Here is a 21246-nt window from a genome sequence, read left to right as displayed (position 1 = left end):
CTAACTCCTATATTGAGAATTCATTTCTGCCATGACGTCATACGTGTGTCCAAAAATGTGATCGACCCACATGGCCTGAACATGCATGGTTCGTACATGCTTTCAAACCATTTCTGCAGACAAAGAATTCTTACTAACCTATTTTTCGACCTAACTTATTTTTCAATATGTTTTTTTAATTTGCTATTGTTCATTCTTCTGACCTTATTTTAATACAGTTTTCATAAAAAGAATTGATCAATTAAAATTCCTTTTGCAACAACATATCTAAACTATTTTATGTGAAAATGAACAATGCGAAATTCCTTTCTGAATCTATTTCTGAATCTTGCTTACAAGATTCGAATCTCTGTCTATCTTAATCTCATTTTTATTCATCTAATGTTTTTCTTACTTACAAGAAAAAGGTTCTTTTCTTGTAACACTATCACTACAGCTTTTTACAACTGGTTATCCCTTACAATATATCAGGAAGCGACCCGACTACAATTGTGAACCAGACAGCTAGACATGAGAATTTCCACTTCTGAAGCCCTGCCCGCCTGTTCATAAACACTCTGGCTCTGGTGGAAAACACTCAACCGCCTGAAAACAGTAATGGGACAATCAAAAGTTGCTATGACTGAACATCCTACTGCAGAATTTCTCGGATAGGCTGCTCCCTATAAATCTGGCCCCAAATCTGCCTTATTTGGGATGAATAAAAGTTAAAGAAAAAAAAAAAGAAAGAAAGAAAGAAAGAAGCCAGCCAACTATAAGGGTCGTTCCAAAAGTAAGGCCTCCTATTTTTTCACTCGAAAACTAAAACGTTGAAGAGCTGCGAAGATAGGAGTTGTACAGGTAAAACGAGTAACCTTTTCTGCAGCTTAAAAGATCTCACAGAATACAACAATAAAGCAATGGGCAATGTAAAGAAATGGGAAACTTGTATGACCACATTTAGATAGTAGAGAAATTTCTCACCATAGAAAGATGTGGTACAAGGTTAGAAGCTGGGGATAAAAGACAAGCACATAACAGGTAGCTCACTCTGAATCCACAAAACATACTTAAGCATTTCCAGGTAAGAGCACCTCAGACGATTAGCCATAAACTAATCGCTTCTCAAAAATAGAAAGTAAAGTCTGGGAGGTTAAACCACCTATTGCTATTTAGAATAATTTCTCAGCCCAACAGAGTAGGGTCAGCAGATACCATATTGCTCCACCCTCTGTCAGACCACTTGTTAAGGATGTATCCTAAATTAGCACTGATGTTCAGGGGGGGGGGGTCCTTTTTTTTTTTTTAAACAAAGAAAATTTTCACAAGCTACGAAAATTCTTACTTCAAAAATGTACATTTATTCTTTTAAAATAAGAGTTTATTATTTGTAGACAAGTCAACATAAATTACATAAATTAGTGATACAATTTGTAAAAATTAAGTTTATATCTCTTCTATATCACAATGAAATATCCTTATAAGTGTATATAAAGAAACACACAAAAATGACTATATACATTTTTATTCACATCATAGCAATCGAATAAAAATGGCTGTGATAATTGGAAAATATTACAATATCCCACATATTTTATATCAAACACTAAAAATAAAGCAAATATTCTCCAAAAAAAATAAGCAAAAATATGGCACATCCCACACTTCTCTTTTAAACAGACATTACCTGTCTTAATCACATTAATATTTATTTTATTTTAGAATTTCTTACTTTTGTTTATTTTTTGGGGTGGAGCAACTACAAACCAATCGAAAACATAAAAAAGACTCTTCAAACCACACACACACATTACAGATATTCACTTCTAAAGAACATGTACCATTCAAAGAAAAGAACAGAAACCCCTTTTCACATTGCACACAATAAGCATTTCCAAGTACACTTGTGATTTTAATTTAATTTCAAAATTCAATCATCCCAATGAGGTCTCTTTAATAGGGATAGGGATTTTTTAACTTGATATAAATAATATTTGTTTAGTTCAAATTAAATTAAATTTAAATACAACATTATTTTATACGATTGTAGTCACATATTTTTTTGGACACTAAAATAAGAGATTACCAATACGACATTTATATATGACACAAGCAAATAGTTTTCCAATTCACAAGGAATAATTGTTACCAAAAGCGATAAGTTATTAAAGAAAAGATAGGGAGGGGAAGGAGGGGGATTAAGACAGTTCCTTTGTAACCCCTTTTTTAGACAGGAATATTCACCGGTCACATGAGAGACTCACTATTTTTTTGTCGATGATTGTCACAAAGTGGGTGTTCAGTTTAGTAGAATATCATAATTGAAAACTGATCCCCGATGATAAAAGTCATAATTTTTTTTTTTTTTTTTAATCTGAAAATTAAGTCGATGAGTATATTCGATGAGATTAACTGGGAAAAAAATTTTTTTTAAAGTGAAAATTGTGGAATTTAGAGATGGGGGGGGGAGATCTTGTAGACGTCCACCAAAAAAATGTATAAAAATCAAAAGATTAGGTTTTATTGTATCTAACAAATGAAGTTATCTTGCCAGATTTTCAAAGTCAGGCCCAAATATCAATCCATCCGATATATTGCTGATTGATTCAGACTAGCATATTTTTTCCATTGTTTTTCCTTCACTATGTTATTGACACAAATATATTTTATTTTGCATCAGCTTTTTTCAGAAAATACCTTCTTTTTGTCTTTCAAGTCCAATGTAAACAAATTCTTGATGAGCCATCCCCTTTACCCAATTCCCACTACTAACAATTACTACAACAATTTCCCATTGACTACTGTACACTCGTTAGCCTTATCCTCGAGTGGCCTCCGGACCTTGATAAGTGGGACTCCTTTGTATAACAAAAAAAAAAAAAAAATATTCCAGTTAAGAAGACTGTTAAGGTGGAGACACTTAAAAGGAAGTAATCATATACAGCATTATCATGTTGACACATCGATCCCTGCTTGATCATCAAAGTTGTGACGTTGAGCCTGGTCAGTACTAAAATGGGTGATCATTTGGAAATACTAAGTGTTGTATGTGTTCTCTGCTTATCTCAGCATTGTTTCCCCTCATTCTGGACTTCTTCTTGCCACTGGAATAAGCAGTGCAGAAACAGGAGATAAGTGGTTAGTGGTTCTAGCCTCACAATTCAGCATCTTTCGTTCATCATCCAAATCATGGTAAGATGGTCATAGTCTCTCTGACAGACGGATATCCTTCCAACACAATTTTACTAGCTGAGGGTGGGTGGGTGCTTTGTCCGGCTGTAAAATACACTTAAATATGATATTTCAATTTGTCCAAATTTTGTATATATTACTAGCAGAAGGGGGGAGGGCTTTGCCCGGTCGTAAAATACACTTAAATATGATATTTTAATTTGTCCAGATTTTGTATATATTATTACAGAGTCATGATTTCAAAAGTAAAAAAAAAATATATTAGGGTGTCATCAGCTAGAATCGAAACCAAAACTGTAGCATTCAAAGCTGCTGACGTTACCACTGGACCAATGTGACACATATATGAACTGATTAAAAATAAACTAAGATAAACGTACAAAATGTATAATGATTTTTTTTAAATTCTGACCCATTTAAAAGCTATTTTAACCGGCTAAACACCCATAAAAAAACGGTCCATAAAAACATTCAATCATTTGAGGCCCCCAGCGCCGCTCTGCAACTTTTAGTTTCTGAAGAGATAGAGTTAGAAAATATGGAGACAGACAGACAGACAAAGTGAGTTTTATAAATTAGATTTTGCATCAGTTTTTTTTTTTTCAAAATACCCATTTCACTTCAAGAAGACATTTAAAGGGAAGTAATCATTTGCAATTATACTGAATTCTCTCCCTTGTATATTTCAAAGGTAAACATATTTATTAATTAATGTGACTTTGAAAGTGAGAGTTTATGAATGCATATGTTTCTCGCCTCAACATTAATTACACATTATTATTTATTCTTTATGCATAAGCATTCTGAGTTTATCTTTACTTTATTGTTATTTTCATGATAAGTGATCAACTGAGTTTCAAACTATGATCTCCTCTTGCAAAACATTCACAACAAACAATCGTCTAGTTACAACCACTGTCAAAAATTTTCCTTACTTTCTATATGCAACTAAAACCAAACGCAAATTCCATGAAAAAAGCATCTTTGCTAGAACTGCCTGTCTATAGAACTCTGTAATATGGAGTTACTTTCGCGCTGACTACAACATAGTCGTTTTCAAGTCCAATGTAAACAAGTTCTTGTTGAGCCGTCCTCTTAAATTCTATCCAATTTCCACCACTGCCTATCATTATGGTGTTGTTTCACCGACCACCCAGCACTCATTAATGCTTATCTTTGACTAACTCTGTAAAAAACAGAAACTGATAATAGACAGAACTTCTCAAAGATTTTTTTTTTCTTTTTTACTAAAGGGTTTCCACTTATCCAGTCTAAAAACAAAAGGACAAGTGTTAATGAGTTGGATATACTGATCATCATCATCTCCAGTTTAACATCCATTTTACATACTGCATGGCTTTTAAAAACTGACTTGCAAACATGTGTCTGGTCAGGTTTCTTTGAAAGTCATTTTCGTAACTGAGGCAAGATATTTTTATAGACCAGATGTCCTTCCTGACACTAACCTCAGAGTTCATACAGATTTTCAATGTCCATTTTCACGGACTTTTCATGTTTTGTTTTACAATCCACAGCAATTCGAAAAAGTGGTAAAAAATCAAATATACAACAAATAACAGTTACTTTGCAATCTATCTGCATCATTTTTTTTTTTGCATGTTTTTAAGTAGTTTTAAATACTTTTTATTTCATCTCAAATATTAACTCTCTTTACAACTTTTAAATTCCGACCAAAATGGCTGCCACTTTGTCCATTTCTTTTTTGGGCCCGACCAGTCTAATTTTAAATTATCACAATTTTTTCTTTTTTTGAAGGAGGGAGGATCGCCATTGAAAAGTTCCGTCTGCGCAAGGAAAGTATTTTTTGAGACGGAATGTAACTCTATTTATGCCGGCCGCCATTACTTCTCCCTCCTTGTGCACCCATCTCCCAAAAAATTAAATTATAAATGAGAACAAAAATAGACAGAGATTTGAAAGGTAGTTTTGTGATATAGGGACGTAACTCTTGTGTCCACAATAATACGATGCAATTTCAGAACAATGTATTTTAATCTTATTAATATTTAAATAATATTTAAACAGTATTTTTATTAATACTTAAAAAAATAATTTAATAGTATTTATTTCGATTTTATTTTTAATATTTCATCACAATTTTTTACTGGACATAAAGAATACAATTTCCAAGGCCTTTTCAAGAAATTTTCAAAACATTTTCCACATTTTAAAGGCATAAATAGACATAAGGCTTTTTCAAGACAAAAGTAAAAATTCAAGGACTTTTCAAGTCTGTACAAACCCTGTAACCTAGGGAGGCAATTAGAACTAGTGTTTCTTATTAGGACATCTTGGTTCTTATATTCACATTTTGAGCAATATAACCACTGACCCTCTTCAGATGCGCCTACTAAATCATATAATCCAAAGAATACAAATTTCTTAATCTATTATATAAATCTCACCTGTCTGTTTAAATGTATGTATGTATATATGTATGTCTACCTAAAACTTTCGACAGAGGTGATGGATTTTCATCAGATCAGTATCGTTTTGAAGCTCAACCCTTCGAATGACAAATATCGAAAAATTGGTTAAAAACATTAATTCCTTCACCCTCAACCGGGCACTTTTCTACAAGTAGGGGTCGCTTTTTTTGCCAATATTTTCAAAAGTCATCTCCTCTTTTCGATAGACTAGCCTTAATTTAAACCTTCGCCACTTCCGATTTTGCATTGGACGCAATGGTAAAAATGTCATTTTTTTTTTCACATTCTTTCCTCCTTTGCGGTACAGGTTTGAGCCTGCCTGCCTGCCTGCCTGCCTAGTACCACTTTTTTCTTTTTTTTGCTCAACACACACCTCCAAACACCCGGGCAACGCCAAGCACTCAGTCTAATATATAAAACAAAGTTAACACATTGTTACTGTTCATTCATTCATTCATAAAATTCTGTTTAACATTTGTTTTACGTGCTGCCATATGTTGGACAGCTTTTAGAAATTGACTCCCAAACTAATCTACTTGTAGCCAGGTCCTTCATTATTTAAAACTACATAATTTGAAATGTAACAGATTTTCTTTCAAAGTCATTCTCTTAGTGAAGACAAAATTTTTATAGGCCAGATTACGTCAAGGTGTAAGTGACTATGATTGTTAGGGGAACAAGATTTTTATATGCCAGATACCCTATCCAATGATAACCTAGTGAGGTGATGTGGGGTACCATAATGTGCGGCAACGTCGCATAGACAGCAGTAGCTGCAGTGAAATAGAGAGAGGAGCAGTAGGAGGTAGCAGGACTGGTGATGTCACACGATAGCAGCAGGAGGAAGACAGAGAGAGTGGAGTGGTGGAGACATGACGGCATAAACAGTAGGCAGAAAGAGAGCAGGTAACAGAAAATTTCCGCTAGCTGGTGACAGTTCTGTGGAAATTTGTTATGTAAAATGGAAAGCCCGGACAGGAAATAAAAGTGTTCCTCAAAAAGAAGTGAGTTCAAAGTATTTGTTTGGCACTTCGACCAAAACATAGATTCCATGAACAAAGCTTCTTTCTTAGAAGTGCACGCCTGTGGAACTCTCTTCTGTTTGCCTGTTTCCCATCTGACTACAACTTGGATGTCTTCAAGTCCAACATAAACAAATTCCTGATGAACCGCCCCCTTAATTTAGACACTTTATCAAATCTCCATTACTAGCGATTACTACGATATTATCCCATTGATTACTGTACACGCAATAACCCTTATCCCCAAGTGGCCTCCGGGCCTTGTAAAAAGAAAAAAAAAAAAATAGGGTCGACAGACAAGAGGAAGAAGAAATGAGAACGTCTTCTATAACATAACAGTGGGTTTATATGATCCTTATTGCCCACAAAGGCTAAAGAATGCTTCCTCTGCATTAAATGATAAAGAATATTATGAGAGGGTTGAAAATGATATACAGAATTAATTAAATACTTATGAAAACAACTAAAAAAAGGACAGTTTTTTAAAAAGAACTTACTTTTCTTCCCATTGCACTTATTCTTTTAGCAAAACTGTGCCAATTTGTTTTGCTTCCAAAAAGTCCGTGAAGAATGATAAGTGGTTTGATTCCTTTATTCTCTTCAGCCTCCAAATACATTTTGTAAGACAAAGTGGAACATTCTCTGGAAAATGGAAAAAGAGAAAAATTAATATTCTTTTAGAAGTATTGGAGCAAAAATTATAATTATCTTAAAGAACTCTTTCTTTTGGTTTTTAGAATGTCTTAATGACCTAATGCCCAAATGAGTCAAGGCAATAAGAAAATGAATAAATTGGAACAAGCAAGGAATAGAAAAAAGAAAAAAGAAAAAAAAGAAGCAAGGAATAGAAAAAAGAAAAAAGAAAAAAAACAAGCAAGGAATAGAAAAAAGAAAAAAGAAAAAAAACAAGCAAGGAATAGAAAAAAGAAAAAAAACAAGCAAGGAATAGAAAAAAGAAAAAAGAAAAAAAACAAGCAAGGAATAGAAAAAAGAAAAAAGAAAAAAAACAAGCAAGGAATAGAAAAAAGAAAAAAGAAAAAAAACAAGCAAGGAATAGAAAAAAGAAAAAAAACAAGCAAGGAATAGAAAAAAGAAAAAAGAAAAAAAACAAGCAAGGAATAGAAAAAAGAAAAAAGAAAAAAAGAAGCAAGGAATAGAAAAAAGAAAAAAAACAAGCAAGGAATAGAAAAAAGAAAAAAGAAAAAAAACAAGCAAGGAATAGAAAAAAGAAAAAAGAAAAAAACAAGCAAGGAATAGAAAAAAGAAAAAAGAAAAAAAAGAAGCAGGGAATAGATCAGATAACTCTGCAGACCACATGCTATAATAATAATAATAATAATAATAATAATAATAATAATACTTACAAAAAAGACTGAGACTAGCAACATCACGTCTGTGAGTGAGAGGTTGCAGAGGAGACTACAACGTAGGACCAATTAAATTACAGATACGTTTCTACACCTTATCAAGAACCTTCAATAGGAAGTCATTTACCAGATACAGTATCAAAATTAGGAAAGATAATAGTTTTCAAATTATGGAGTTATCTCCCGTGTTTTGATATTGTTTGAAAATGGCGGAAAAAGACAGCCACTTTTCTGTTCCTCATGAAATAAATGTGTTGAAGAAACGAACAGAAAACGGACTAAAAATCTGGGTGTGCCATGTTATTCTTAGAAACACTTTCATCAAACCCACGCTTAATTTTGTGTCTAATCTCTTGGCAAAGAGGTAAATAAAAAAAACAGTATCTACAATAATCCTTAGCATCATTAGTTTTTAACATACTTCCTAACTTCTGGCATAGCTGCTACCAGAAGCCGCAACAGGGCAAATTAGTTCCTTCACTTTTATTGTTCTGCAGTATTTCTATTGTTAAGCGATTTATTGAAATATTATAAAAGAAAAGGACATTATTGAAAAGTATACAAAAAAAAATAACAAAATTATACAGATAAAAATAACACAGTCTTTATTTGAACTTTTAATAACAAAATTTAAAAAAATAAAAGGTTTTATTTTAAAATTTATAAGAAACATATGTTCATGAAATTATAAAAATAAAAGTTTTGTTTTTATTTTTAAAAATAAATGTTTTTTTTTTATTTTAATTTATATGATAAATATATGTTAATGAAAGTATAAAAATTATCGGAAAAACGTAATACAAAAAAAATGAGTAGATGCACAGAGGAGATATAGGCATAAGAGAAAAAAGTGAAGGAACTGATTTGCCTTGCCACCACTCCCAGTAGCGCTACAACAAAAATTAAGTACATTAGCTGACTATAACCGGAAATTGGCCTAATAGAGGCATCTAATCATTTGTAGCTAACAAATTAAGCAAAATACTGCAAGCAGCAAATGTTTCTGTCAAGGTGCCCTTTTTTACAAATTTACTACTCCCTATTCAAAGCATAGGCACTAAGCTGATAATACCTCTTTCAAGATGGCAGGTATTTTTTTAAACATTCTCTCTTTACTGAATCATCATACTAAAACTAAGGAAGAATGTATACTTATACAATAGTCTAAAATTTCACTAAAAAAATACTGTACTATTGAGTGTGGAAAGTATGGGGGCTAGCTCAGTTAAGCATTTTTAATTAGAATAGCAGGGATAAGATCAGGTCCACACACCTTGGAGGTGTCTAAGTTTTTTTATGATACTGCGGACATAAGAATGGGTGATTATCAAGTGTTGCTTCAGTCAGCATAAGGAAATTTGGGAGGGTGTTGTTTCTTGGTCTAAAGTGGAGTTAAAGGTGGATCGCTAGACAAGTAGTTTAGCCTTCTCGGTTGTTGTGGATAGTGGAGGAATTACTGATTGTCCTTTATTCACCACACTATTGTAAATTTTCCAGAAATCACAAGTTTCTATCTGCATTTTCTGATTATTTTGGCATGCCTTTGTTTGGCTGTTTCTATTGTTTTGGCTGTGGCTATTTCACTCTTAAAATGATTTCTAGTATCTATATATTTTTTCCTATTTGTGCTTGACTTATGATGGGCGAATTGGTGGAATGAATACTGCCTTTGTGCAATGGCAGCTGCAGAATTTGAAATGAACTATCAGGGAGAGTGGGGACTTGCTATTACACTTTCATTGAAATAATTAGTATGAAATATTCCATCTCTATATTTTGTACATCTTAAATATTCTGTGAACTCAACTTTTCAAATTCGGCTTTGAAGCCCATAAAAAGTTATCTGGCATTCTACAAAAAAGTGATTTAGTTAATTTTTTTTTAATGCCGAAAACAATGGGGAGATAACTCTTCAGAAGCATTTATTTTTACAAGGGTAAAATGAGGCAATTACATTATCAGTAAGTAAACTCGACCTTGTGTGCCACAGTTTCTTGCCACTTATCGTAACGATCAAAGCGTAATATCTGTTCCTACTTGATCTATTTTTTTTTTTTTTTACAGGGGTCTGACTTGCCAAGGGTCTTACTCATAGATAGGAATGATGATCCGATGAGGAGGTTCAGGCTTTACCTTTGAGAGCTGGGTTGGTTTATCGCCTGCAGTATCTTTATCGGGGAATCCTATCACAGCAAATTTTGCATTTGACTAGACTGCTCCTCCATCCCTATTTGGGGAGGTTTCCCTTCATCTCCCCATATCTAATCTTCTGCAACTGAAAACGATTACATAACACTTTGTTGTTGTTGTTTTCGTTTTTAATTCTTAACTATTTCTTGGAGTTGTTGTCGAGAATTCAACCTAATTTAAAAAAGACAAAAATACAGAAAAATCTGTAAAATTTACGTACCCATTATGGAACGAAAATGTCATATTCCAAAAATCATATAAATTGATCAAGTACATTTTTATATAAAGACAAAATCATTTTTTACAATCTTTAGCTGTTAATAATATATATTGGGGCTTGGATTTCAGTAGTTCAAATTGACTTTTCTCCATTTATTCATTAGAGGTGGTAGAGCAAGGCTCACAAAACTTGCTTCCTCATAAAATTTGATTTTCTTAGTTAAAAACAAAGTACTTCTGCATTTATTGACCTGCAGTTTCCACAAAATTGGCTCGGGCCACAGCCACCGAGAGTAAGTAGCCACGCTCAGGCTCACTCGGCAGCTGACGGAAATAACCAAACGTTTCTTAATTTTTAATGCTGCATATTTTTAGCTAATACGAATCTATGAAAGCTACATTTTTTTATAAGTTGGAAGAAATAAAAAATTAATTTTAATCATGCAAGTTAAGATTAAGGTTTAGGTTTGGGATTAGGGTCAAGGGTTTAGAGTTAGATATGTGTTTGCAATTTTAGTTATTGTATTTCTATGTTTTTTCTGTTTATCATTATAATTTTCTCTGAGCGGTTTAATGCTTTGCGATTGACCGTTGCAGGTTATTCCTGTCAGCAGCTAAGTACACCCAAGAAACTTTTGTGAGAATTGTGGGTCGGTAAATATAGAAGTACCTAAAACAAAAATACTTGATTAAATTTTCATTCTGTGGTGACTACGTTTACATCATACAAATTTTTATTTATTTTTGTTTTTTAATTATGTTGAATTCCGGACAAGCCTTTTGCCTCCCAATTTTTCGTCTGCTAAAGTTTTAATCACGTGATTGCAGTGTAGCGACAATAAAATAAACCATTCATTCAAATGCCGCTGGTTATGGATTTAGCTGAATACAGTATTAAAAATCACTTTATTGGTACTTATGCACTTATGTTACCAGGCTGGCGGCTGTTTTGTAACTATTTTATACTTTTACCTAACAAATTAATAAACAAAAAAGATATGTTGGTCCTTTGGAAAAGAAATATGTAAAATAAAGTGGTGCTTATGCACTTATGTTACCGCGCTATTTTTTTTAAAATAGCATTTTCAAGCTAAATTCAAATTTTACGATATATTTTTGTTTATTAAATTGTTAGGTGAAAGTACTGAATATTTACAAAAACACCCGCCATTTCAGTAACATAAGTACACGCAACTGAAAATAAAATGATTTTTTTTTTATTACAAATTTAAATCATTGTGAATTTATTCAAACGATCCTTTATCTTGCTAAGCCAATATCCAAGTTTTACAATATCTTTTTTGTTTATTAATTTGTTAAGTGAAAGTAAAGAATAGTTACAAAACGCCCGCCAACCCGGTAACATAAGTGCATAAGTACCAATAAAGTGATTTTTTAATATCGTATTCAACTAAATCCATAACCAGCGGCACTTGAGTGAATGGAATGCTTTATTTTATTGTCGTTACGTTACAGTACACCGTAATCAGGTGATTGAAATTTTAGCAGACGAAAGATTGGGAGGCAAAAGGGTAAGGAGAACCCAATAACCATTTTTTGTTTTCCAGGTAGAATCAGTGTAGCGACAGCGTAGCATTTTTCTGTCCTCGGTCAGGGAAGGAAAAGTTTTCTCGACTGTGGCAGTTTTTAAAGTGGATAGAGGATAAACGATCTGTGACAATTCAATGACAATTACGAAACAAACACAAGGTCGATTTGCTAACGAATCCTCAACGTTTCTCTTCACACCACACTTATTCTTGCGAGGGTATATTATGGAGTAAATGATCGTTACTGCAATTCTTGAAAGGGCAGAAAACGTTTTATGCGGCGTTTTAGTTGAGAAGTTTTATTCGGTGTTCGTTGATTTGACGAACTGCTGTTTTGTTGTCGGTGTTCCTTTTGTCGCGATACCAAATATAATAATGGCGTTTTACTTACCTGTGTATGATATTTTTATTTGACCTTAAAACTCTTGAAATTCCTGGACGATAGCGAAAAATCCGGCTTAAAGTCGGTGCTGAATCTATAAATATCATTGTCTAAATTTTTTCGAAAGGTCAACTTTAAACATAAATGTCAACTTTAAAAAATAAATATTACATACTAAATATTTAGTTGTCTATTTTAAGTGTGCCTACGATATAAAATACGTGAATAGGAGAGAACTTGGGCTTATTTTTTTTTGTTCGTTTTTTTTTGGGGGGGGGGGGTAATATTGCCATATATTTTCGGTGTGTAACACTGTAACACCGTTTGAAAAAGGAAAAATATAAAAGGGGGATAACTCAGTATGTTAAATATTCTACTGACAGAGTTACCTGTCGTTCCTTATATTTACTTGGCTTGAAGCGCGGTTTTCAAGATACTTGATAATCATTAATATAGACATGTTATAGAACACTAAGTTATAGCAAGTTTCATCATACCCATAAAACGTCGAGAAAAAAAGAAGAAGAAAAAAAAAACTCGCCAAAAAATGTAATCGGCAATTGTAGAAAACAAGTATAAGATTAAGGGCGATAACCCAAGTTCAAAATTTTCTAGTTCCTATTTACAATGCCTCCCCACGGGACAGAGTTAGACACCAGGGTCGTTTTTTAATGTGGAGAAAAGGAACAAAAATAAAAATTGTCTCAGTCGTGAAAGATTTCTCCTCCACTGACAGAGAACAAGAAATTGAAGTGCAGCATCTGAAGAACAGATACTACACTTTGATCTTGTCCCGAAGGCCAAGAATGATTGTAAGGCATTTTTATTTTTACTTTTTTTTTTTTTTTTTGTTACTGGTAGAATAATGACTTCTCGTATTTTGGATTTCTCTGTATTTATTAATTATCCGGCACGGACTAAAAACTTGTGTGTGACAAATTCGAATCCAGTTCATTCGTTTTTCCTAGAAACACTTTCATCAAACGCACATTTGCCTGTATGTCTAATCCCTTGGAAAGCATTGTTTTTTCTTCAAAATAAAATAAAATAAGTATGTTTTTAATATCTACAAATATCATCTTTGACTTTTGTTTTAGTTAAACCGGTCGTCATGTTAACAATTACACGCGCACACACACACAAATAAAAGAGAGAAAAAAAAAAAAGAACATGAAAATTATCAGCGACTACCAACAGCGTTAATATTATTCCGGTACTTATTTCTGTTGGCAACTAACCTAATTCTTCACCGTTCGGTTTAACACCGGTTATTCAAACGAATTTCCCGTCAAGGTGACTCTATTATTGTTGTGTTGGTTTCCTTTGAATGAAACATGTGCTGATTTAAAAAAATCAGGTAAACAAAGAAGTGATGTCACTGATGTGTTATTTGATAGTGATAAAGATGAATGGGTTTGTATTACTGTACACATAGATTCGAAAAAGTTGTAAAAAAAACAAATATATAACAAATAAATGTTATCAAAGGCAAGATAAGTTACTTTTCTACCTAACTGGATACATTTTTCGTGTTTTTATTCAATTTAACATGTTTATTCAGCTCGAAAAGCATACAGTGTTTACCGATGTATTGGAAAATTCAAAATGGCGCCCGACACTCTCTTTAACACGGTAAGTTCAGGAAAAGATGTTATAAATAATAAACTAGACAAAATACTGTTAGAAATTCGCTCATGATATGTTACCATGACATAAGTTGACATATATTCGGTGTTTTTTAATAGTATTTTGTCTAGTTTATTATTTATAACACCTTTTCTCAAACTTACCATGTTCAAGAGAGTGTCGGGCGCCATTTTGAATTTTCCAATACATTTTCCAAAAATTCTTATAAATATTCGAATTAGTAGTTTCCTCTATTTTCTTAAATCCTCATATTTCATGAGTAGTATTTCTGAAAAAGGGCGAAAGAATTGCTGTTTTTTTGGGGTTTTTTTGTTTTTTGGTTAGAATCTATGTATCAAACATGTTTTTTGACTTTGAAACAATATTTTTTTTGCAGGGGGTGTTCTTTACATCATGGCTAGAATGATTTTCTGTAAAAAAATAAAATAGTAACTTGAAATTCCACAGGGGACTCATTCACATGTAATATATTGATATTGGCATTTTGTAGATGTAAATGGAGACGCCCTGATATTATTGTAGCTTTTTTGTTAAAACTGCAAAAGTATTTATCTAAGCTAGCACAAAAGCCTAGTAAAGACCGGTTGTAAAGTATACTTAAATATGATATTTTAATTCTTGCGGATTTCGTATATATTATTATAGAGTTAATGTTCTATCGATTTTTATACATTATAAAGTTGTGATTTCAGAAATAAAAAATATATCCATATGACTTGGGTGCATTAGCTTGAATCGAAACCGAAATAAAAACTTATGAAAAAAAATATATGCATATAATTTGAGTTCCTTCAACCATAATCGAAATCGAAACCAAAACTTATGAAGAATTCTTGATAAAATTATTTATAAAAAAATTATTAAAAATATAGATGGCTTGAATGGCATCAGCTATAATCGAAACTGAAACCAAAACTTATGAAGAATTCTTGGTAAAATTATTTATGACAAGAAATGAAAGTACATAACAATTAAATGATCCGGATGTAAATGTGACACAGAAAATAACACACACGCTATCGTATTAATATTTAGATTATCAAATTTACATTGATGAAAGAACCATACACACACGAAATTGTTATAATTTTATTAAAATAGAGAAATGTACATTTCCTTCTTAATAAGATCCTAAATATTGTAATTTTTTGTTTGTTTATTCTAGATAATTACTAGGAACTTATAAATAATAGAAATGGATTTTTTGAGGCGACTTATTGGACTTCCAGACAAAGGTCACCCACAGTTTCCAGAGGAGGGAGAAAAAGTGAAAATTTTTGAAAAATCACCTGTCCCTCCGTTTCTGTCGGAAAAGTTACCATGGATAGAAAATGCTTTCACGATTGAAAAGAACGACTGTGCATCATGTAAATACATTGGTAGTGGATTGTGCTATAGCATCTTTATCTACGTATTAAGTACGCTGCGCTCCCCACCAAAAGAAGCCATTAAACGAAAAGTGCCATTTTACCTTACCGTTGCTTCCATATCTTCAAGTAAGTATAAAAGTTTATTAATGTTTTTGAATTTTTTTAAGTGATGCTTGATAATTCATATGTGCATTATTCAGATTACTGTTCTCATCTTGAGTGTTTTAAGGTCATTGCAAAAAGTAAAGCCTCCTATTTTTTTTAACTCATAAAGTTGAAGAGCTACAAAGACAGAAGTGATGCTATTAAAACAAGTGACTTTTTGTGTTCTAAAATTTATTTTTCTACATAGTCACCACCATTCTTAATACACTTTTCCCAGTCATGAACGATGGTTGTACATGGACATCCAAAGTATGCTTTGTCATATGTGGATCATTCCAAAGGAAGGCCTCCTATTTTTTTTTTTTTAACTCAAAAAGTTGAAGAACAACGAAGACCAAAGTTGTACCGTTGTTGTCTGGTTGACTTTGGTGTTGATTAGAGGCAAACAAGTGGTTAGAAAAGAGTATTCAAGCAATGTACAAAAATGTTCAAATCATGTCAGAAAGAACAGCACATTTAGTTACAGTAATGTTAAAATAAGAGTAGATCGGGGTTCTATACTGATTCTGTTGCTTTTTAATTATGTTTTAGATGCCTTATCCAAAGAGTTCCAGGTTGTCTAGAAGAGACGTTGCATATTGATGACATAGTACTTGCCTGCAAAACAATCAAAGGTTTACTTGTTGTTCAAAACTCAGAGGAATGCCATAGAAAGACATGTAAATGCAGTAGGGATATTTATCCTGGACCCCCAAAATCAACAGAGATTAGACCATTTATGTAATGATCTAGTCCCTGTTGCTTTTTTTTCTGTTGCTGTGCAGTTCTAGGAGATCCTGCACCCCCTCAGACCTTGCCTTCTCTCTTTGAGAAGGGGTTAGTTTATTGCTAATTGCCTGAGGCACCCTTACCGGGGAATGCTGACAGAGGTGCCCAGGCACTTTTACAGGTGCTTCTCCTCTGGGGTGCTAGCTTCTCAATCACGCTTTTCGACCTTGATGTCTAAGTTCTTGCTATAGGAGTGCACTAAACAATCCCATGCTCAGTTTCTGGTGAAGGAGTTAGATACAACTTAATTTTCTGTGGTACTTGCAAGCATTGGGCATGCAAGATGTGCAGTAGAATTAAAAAAAAAAAAAATTTAAATTGCTCCAGACAAAGCATCAAGCCATTTGATGTAAGGAGCTAAAAAGATAAGATAAAACAAATGAAGTAAAATACAGGATTAACAATTACTATACTACCACCTTACATTCATTAACCCTTATCCTCGAGTGGTTATAGAGCCTTGATAAGAGGTTACTCCCAAGTAAAAAAAACAAAAAAACTACTACAGTTCAAAAGCTAGTGAACAATAAGTGTTAGTTGGATAAATTTTGACTCAGAAAACAGCAATTCTTTCCCTTTTTGGCAGAAACATCACTCCTGGAATGTAAGGACTAAAAGACAAAAAAAGGGCAGCAAGAGTTACGAGAAAGCCAATGGATGTAATCTATGCAAGTTGCTTTTGCAGGTACAATTTAATAATTCTTTAAACAGCCTGCAGTGACTAAATGAATATGGAAAATATAGACGATGCCAATGTCCACTTTCAGGTTAAGGGAGAACAACCAGTTTGTGTGCAAGAATGTAAAACAACAAAGACGAACGCAAACTCAAATACGGAAGAAATATGTGTGGATTGTGAAACTGTTGAGGTTGTTCATAAATTTTGTTACCTTGGTGATACTATTGCAGCACAGGATGGAGCAGGTGCTAATGTGATTACAAGAGTTATAAATAAGTTCAGGAAACTACTGTCATTACTAACCAGCAGAGCGTTACCACTATCGGCCAAAGGAAAAGTACATCAGCCATGTGTATTTAGTACGATAATGTATGGAAATGAAACCTGACCAGTAAGGGTTGAAGACTGGAGTTGCATGAAGTGAAATGATATAAGAATGATATCACGGATGTCTAACACAAATATTTAAGAGAGGGTTAGATTTGGTGAGCTCAGAGGAAGATTAAAAAAGATGCATGCAGAACAGGAGACTTTGATAGTATGGCCACATCCAAATAACATATATGTAACATAATGGGTATGTATATATGCGTATATCTTGTATAGTGGCTATCTATATGACCAGGTGCAATAGTTTGTATAATATCGATTACAGGTGTAATAGTTTGTATAATGTCCATTACAGGTGTATAAAACATATATCTATACGAGACACCACTAATCCTTTTATATGTATACGTAGCATGTCTGCATGTTGCAGCAGTATCGTCTAGTGTGCGTATGCAATGTTCATATAAATAACGTGTATATGAAATGTGTAGCAGTTGTAGAACAGTTGAGGTAGAAGGATCAGCACACGAGAGACAGCCAAGAAAAACATGGTGGAAGTATTAAAAATGAATTTGAGAGCAAGAGATAACTAAAAACCTGGTCAGAGATAGGTTAGCTGAAAAGTCAATTTCTTAAAACTTTTCAACACATGCCAACATGTAAAACAGATGTTCAACAAGTAAAGATGATCATGGTTGATATTATTTTTGTACTAGCATTTCAGCCCGGCGTTGCCCGGGTGTTTAGAAGTGTATGTTGAGCAAAAAAAAAAACAAAAGCGGTCAATTTTTTTTAATTTGACCCCTATTATGACACCTTAACCTTTATTGTTTTGGGCTTAAATCAAGTTATTAAGTTAGATCCATATCCAAGGAACCTATACCTAAAATTTCAAGTGTTTAGACTCAAAAATTGGCGGAGGAGTTTGGTAGAGTTCTCAAAGGTCAAATTGTTGAATTTTGACCCCTTAACAGCCAAATTTCTGGCCGAAAACGGATCACAAAGATTTTCCTAAATATCAGTACCTTGTATATCAAATTTCGAGTCTGTAGACTTAAAATTGACAGAGTTATTGCATAGGGAAATGTACACACACACACACACACACACACACAGACACGTTCACTTTTATAGATAGTAGTCTCATCTTTTTTTTGTGGTGGTTGTGGTTATTGAAGAGGAGGAAGATTATGTATTAGTTCTACCTATTTGGCATTGCCTGGGATGCAGTGAAATTCTTTTAGTTGTTAATTTTTACTTGTTTGCAAATAAAGTAAGCATTTTCAATCTAAAATATGAGTTATTCCCCTTGATGATTTTTATTAGTTTTTAATTCTTAGGATATCATTTCAAAATGTTTCATATTATGAGATGAACACAGCAATTATTGAAATAAATTGTAATGAAGTATTTTATTATCTTGTCAATAACATGGTATAAGAATAACAAATGAAAATTGGCTAGTTAGAAGAAAAGTTTGATTTCTTATCTTAAATGCTACTTAGGTATTATCCGACAAGATAACTTTATATATTAGATTTCCAACTGCAATAATGAGCATAGACAAACAAAAGCAGATGTACAGCACCCCAACGCATCGTTGATGAAAGAACTTGGAAAGAACTATGCATTGTAACAAATATTTATGAAACACTTTTAGAATCTCTATTTCTAGTTATATATAAAAGGCACTTTGTCTATGCATCTGTGAGGTTATTCCCTATGGGCTCCGAAACGGCTGGGCTGATTTTTTTGAAAAATTTAACACAAATGTACTTTATGTGTCTTAGATAAGTTTTGTATCGGAATGCTTCCAGTAAGTATTGCTAATTGAAAAAATCTGATTAAAGAAGGAGCACTTCCATTTGGACCAGCCTGACATCAAAAGTGCATTTCAAAAGTTTTAGCACCACAAAAGCAGAACGGCCCGAAGTATAAAATCATTAGTAGGTTCTATTAGATAGGGGTGCATTTGAAATGAATGCTTCTGATTAGCACCCAATTGAACCATGATACTTGACTTTTACATTTTAAATTTTAATTCAGGCTATTATAAAAAAATAATTTAATAAAATCGATAGTAACTTTTCTACAGTGCAATGTAGATTATAATGTATTGTGGACTATGTCACTGCGAGGAGGCATATGAAGCTTCTTTTTGGTGCACTGTGATGGGTTTCCGACTAGAGCAGGCAATCAATTTGATTGAAAAATGGGCGATTTCAATGACAATAAAAGTATTAGAAGTGTGGAATCTCTTTGCTAGTGTTTCAATATTTATGACAAATTTTGACCCATTGCATCACTCGTATTCTAATCTGTTATAAGTTTATTTTACTAAGATGCATTTTTTTTTTTGTTTTTTTTTTCAGCTTTTTTCATTCTTGGTACTTGTCGTCTGTTTGATCTTGGTATCTCTGCCCCACAAAACACTGATGAAAGGAAAACCTTACAAGATTTTGTTGATGAAGATATTGAAGCACTTAAAAAATATATCAACAACGCATCCGGAAAGGAAATCTTTAAACCTTCAAGGAAATCCATTTTAGCTGAAATGGAAAAACTACAAAAAGAAAAGAACGAAAAAGACCACTGAACTTTTATAGTTTGTTTATAACTATGTTTAAAAAATTAAAGTCAGCTGGCTTCTACACTCCCGAAAAAAAATATTTCATTTGAAAATGTGATTTTTTTTTTTTTTTTTTTTTTTTTTTAATTCCTGCTTTCAGAATTATGGTACATTTTTCAAAAATTATTTTTTTCTATTTTTTTTTTTTTTAATTCCTAGTTTTAGAATAATGGCACATTTCACAAAAATTATTTTTTTTCTATTTTCTTCCCTCCAAGAATTGCTTTCCTTGGCATGTGCCCTTATTTGCCTCTCCATGATGGGCGGTATTAAGCACAAAGTCAGGTAAAATCAAGTTCCTTAAAAAGGGACACCAGATGGGGGCAAACATTTTTATTTTTTCAATCTAGAAGAATTTCTCCTTCACTGACTGAGGACAGAAAAGATGAAATGCTGCATCGGAACAGATACCACACCTTGATCTTAAGGAGACATATGCAACTTGTTTATAAATTATGTTTATATCAATGACAGGAGTGTAAAGAATATGAGTATATGTGTGGAAGAATATGTGTTGAATTTATGGGAGGAGGGGGGGTCCAAGCTAACTTTTTTCACACCTGTACCGGAAATGAAAAAAAATTAAAAACAATTTAAATTATCCAAAAATTAAAAACGTTTTTTGTCTATAATTGCTAGTAATATAATAAAAAAAAAAAAAAACACGATTATAATGGTTTGTTTTTTGCTTTGTTTTGTTTTTTGTTGCATTGCTTAAAAAAACAAATATATCTCTTGGAATTAGATACTGCAGGCAAAAGTTATGGCCAATTGACTTAAAATGTGTGCTTTATGCCAAACTTCTAGAGTAAATGTGGTATTGTGGTGACTAATCCCTATTAATCCATATTATTCCATAACTGTGCATCAAACGGATACTATAATACTTAGTTTGCTGCACCTTATCATAACAAAGGTCCATACTAAATTTCAACCAGATCTGACCAGTAGTTTTTTGAGAAAATTTTTCAGAGTAAATGTCATATTGTGGTGACTAGTCCCTATTAATCCGTAACTGTGTATTGAATGAATACCATAACACTTAGTTTGCTGCACCTTATCATAACAAACGTCCATACAGAATATCGGCCAGATTGGCCCAGTAGTTTCCAAGAAAATGTGTAACAAACAGACAGACAAACTAAGAGTAATGTAATATAGATACTTTTTTTTTTATCAGATCACTACTCAACAAAGTCAAGTTCCACCCAAGGCTAAGGGCTAATGAAATGAAAGATGATGAACACTATGGTAGTACTAAAATGGATTAATAGACTAAACTAACTTTGATTACTTAGGGATCGTTT

General features: G+C 32.8%; 2 protein-coding genes across 5 annotated transcripts in view; one reads left to right on the top strand and one right to left on the bottom strand.

The window, feature by feature from the left end:
- LOC145268255 (sn-1-specific diacylglycerol lipase ABHD11-like) overlaps positions 1-12841 on the bottom strand; it is a 157837-nt gene extending 144996 nt beyond the window's left edge. Inside the window, exons 1-2 of the mRNA XM_080123597.1 lie at positions 12361-12841; positions 7141-7285 (exon numbers count right to left, since the gene is read on the bottom strand). Of these exons, the coding sequence (XP_079979723.1) occupies positions 7141-7285; positions 12361-12458 (243 nt within the window). The 5' untranslated portion in view covers positions 12459-12841. The remainder of the gene's footprint in view (positions 1-7140; positions 7286-12360) is intronic.
- Positions 11274-20607, top strand: LOC145268256 (uncharacterized). Of its 4 annotated transcripts, none has more exons than XM_080123600.1 (3): positions 11274-11951; positions 15164-15494; positions 19683-20055. In XM_080123600.1, the coding sequence occupies exons 2-3, from the start codon at positions 15194-15196 to the stop codon at positions 19904-19906; spliced, it is 525 nt and encodes a 174-aa protein (XP_079979726.1). In that variant the 5' UTR covers positions 11274-11951; positions 15164-15193; the 3' UTR covers positions 19907-20055. The 4 variants fall into 4 exon arrangements, with proteins under 4 accessions (XP_079979726.1, XP_079979724.1, XP_079979725.1 ...); XM_080123598.1 differs by lacking the exon at positions 11274-11951 and adding an exon at positions 12710-13163; XM_080123599.1 differs by lacking the exon at positions 11274-11951 and adding an exon at positions 13409-13708 and having other exon boundaries at positions 19683-20607.
- Positions 20608-21246: the final 639 nt, after the last annotated feature.

This window comes from Euprymna scolopes, chromosome 43 (genome assembly GCF_053919585.1).
Source record: "Euprymna scolopes isolate OS-2025 chromosome 43, ASM5391958v1, whole genome shotgun sequence".
Taxonomy (NCBI): domain Eukaryota; kingdom Metazoa; phylum Mollusca; class Cephalopoda; order Sepiida; family Sepiolidae; genus Euprymna; species Euprymna scolopes.
The sequence above is the reverse complement of the archived record's forward strand: the minus strand, read 5'-3'. Positions and strand labels throughout refer to the sequence as shown.

Excerpts from the sequence above, each read along its gene's own strand:
- LOC145268256 (XM_080123599.1), top strand. The coding sequence starts at position 15,194 with ATGGATTTTTTGAGGCGACTTATTGGACTTCCAGACAAAGGTCACCCA. Across the intron at positions 15,495-19,682 it reads CGTTGCTTCCATATCTTCAA|CTTTTTTCATTCTTGGTACT; the intron begins GTAAGTATAAAA and ends TTTTTTTTTCAG.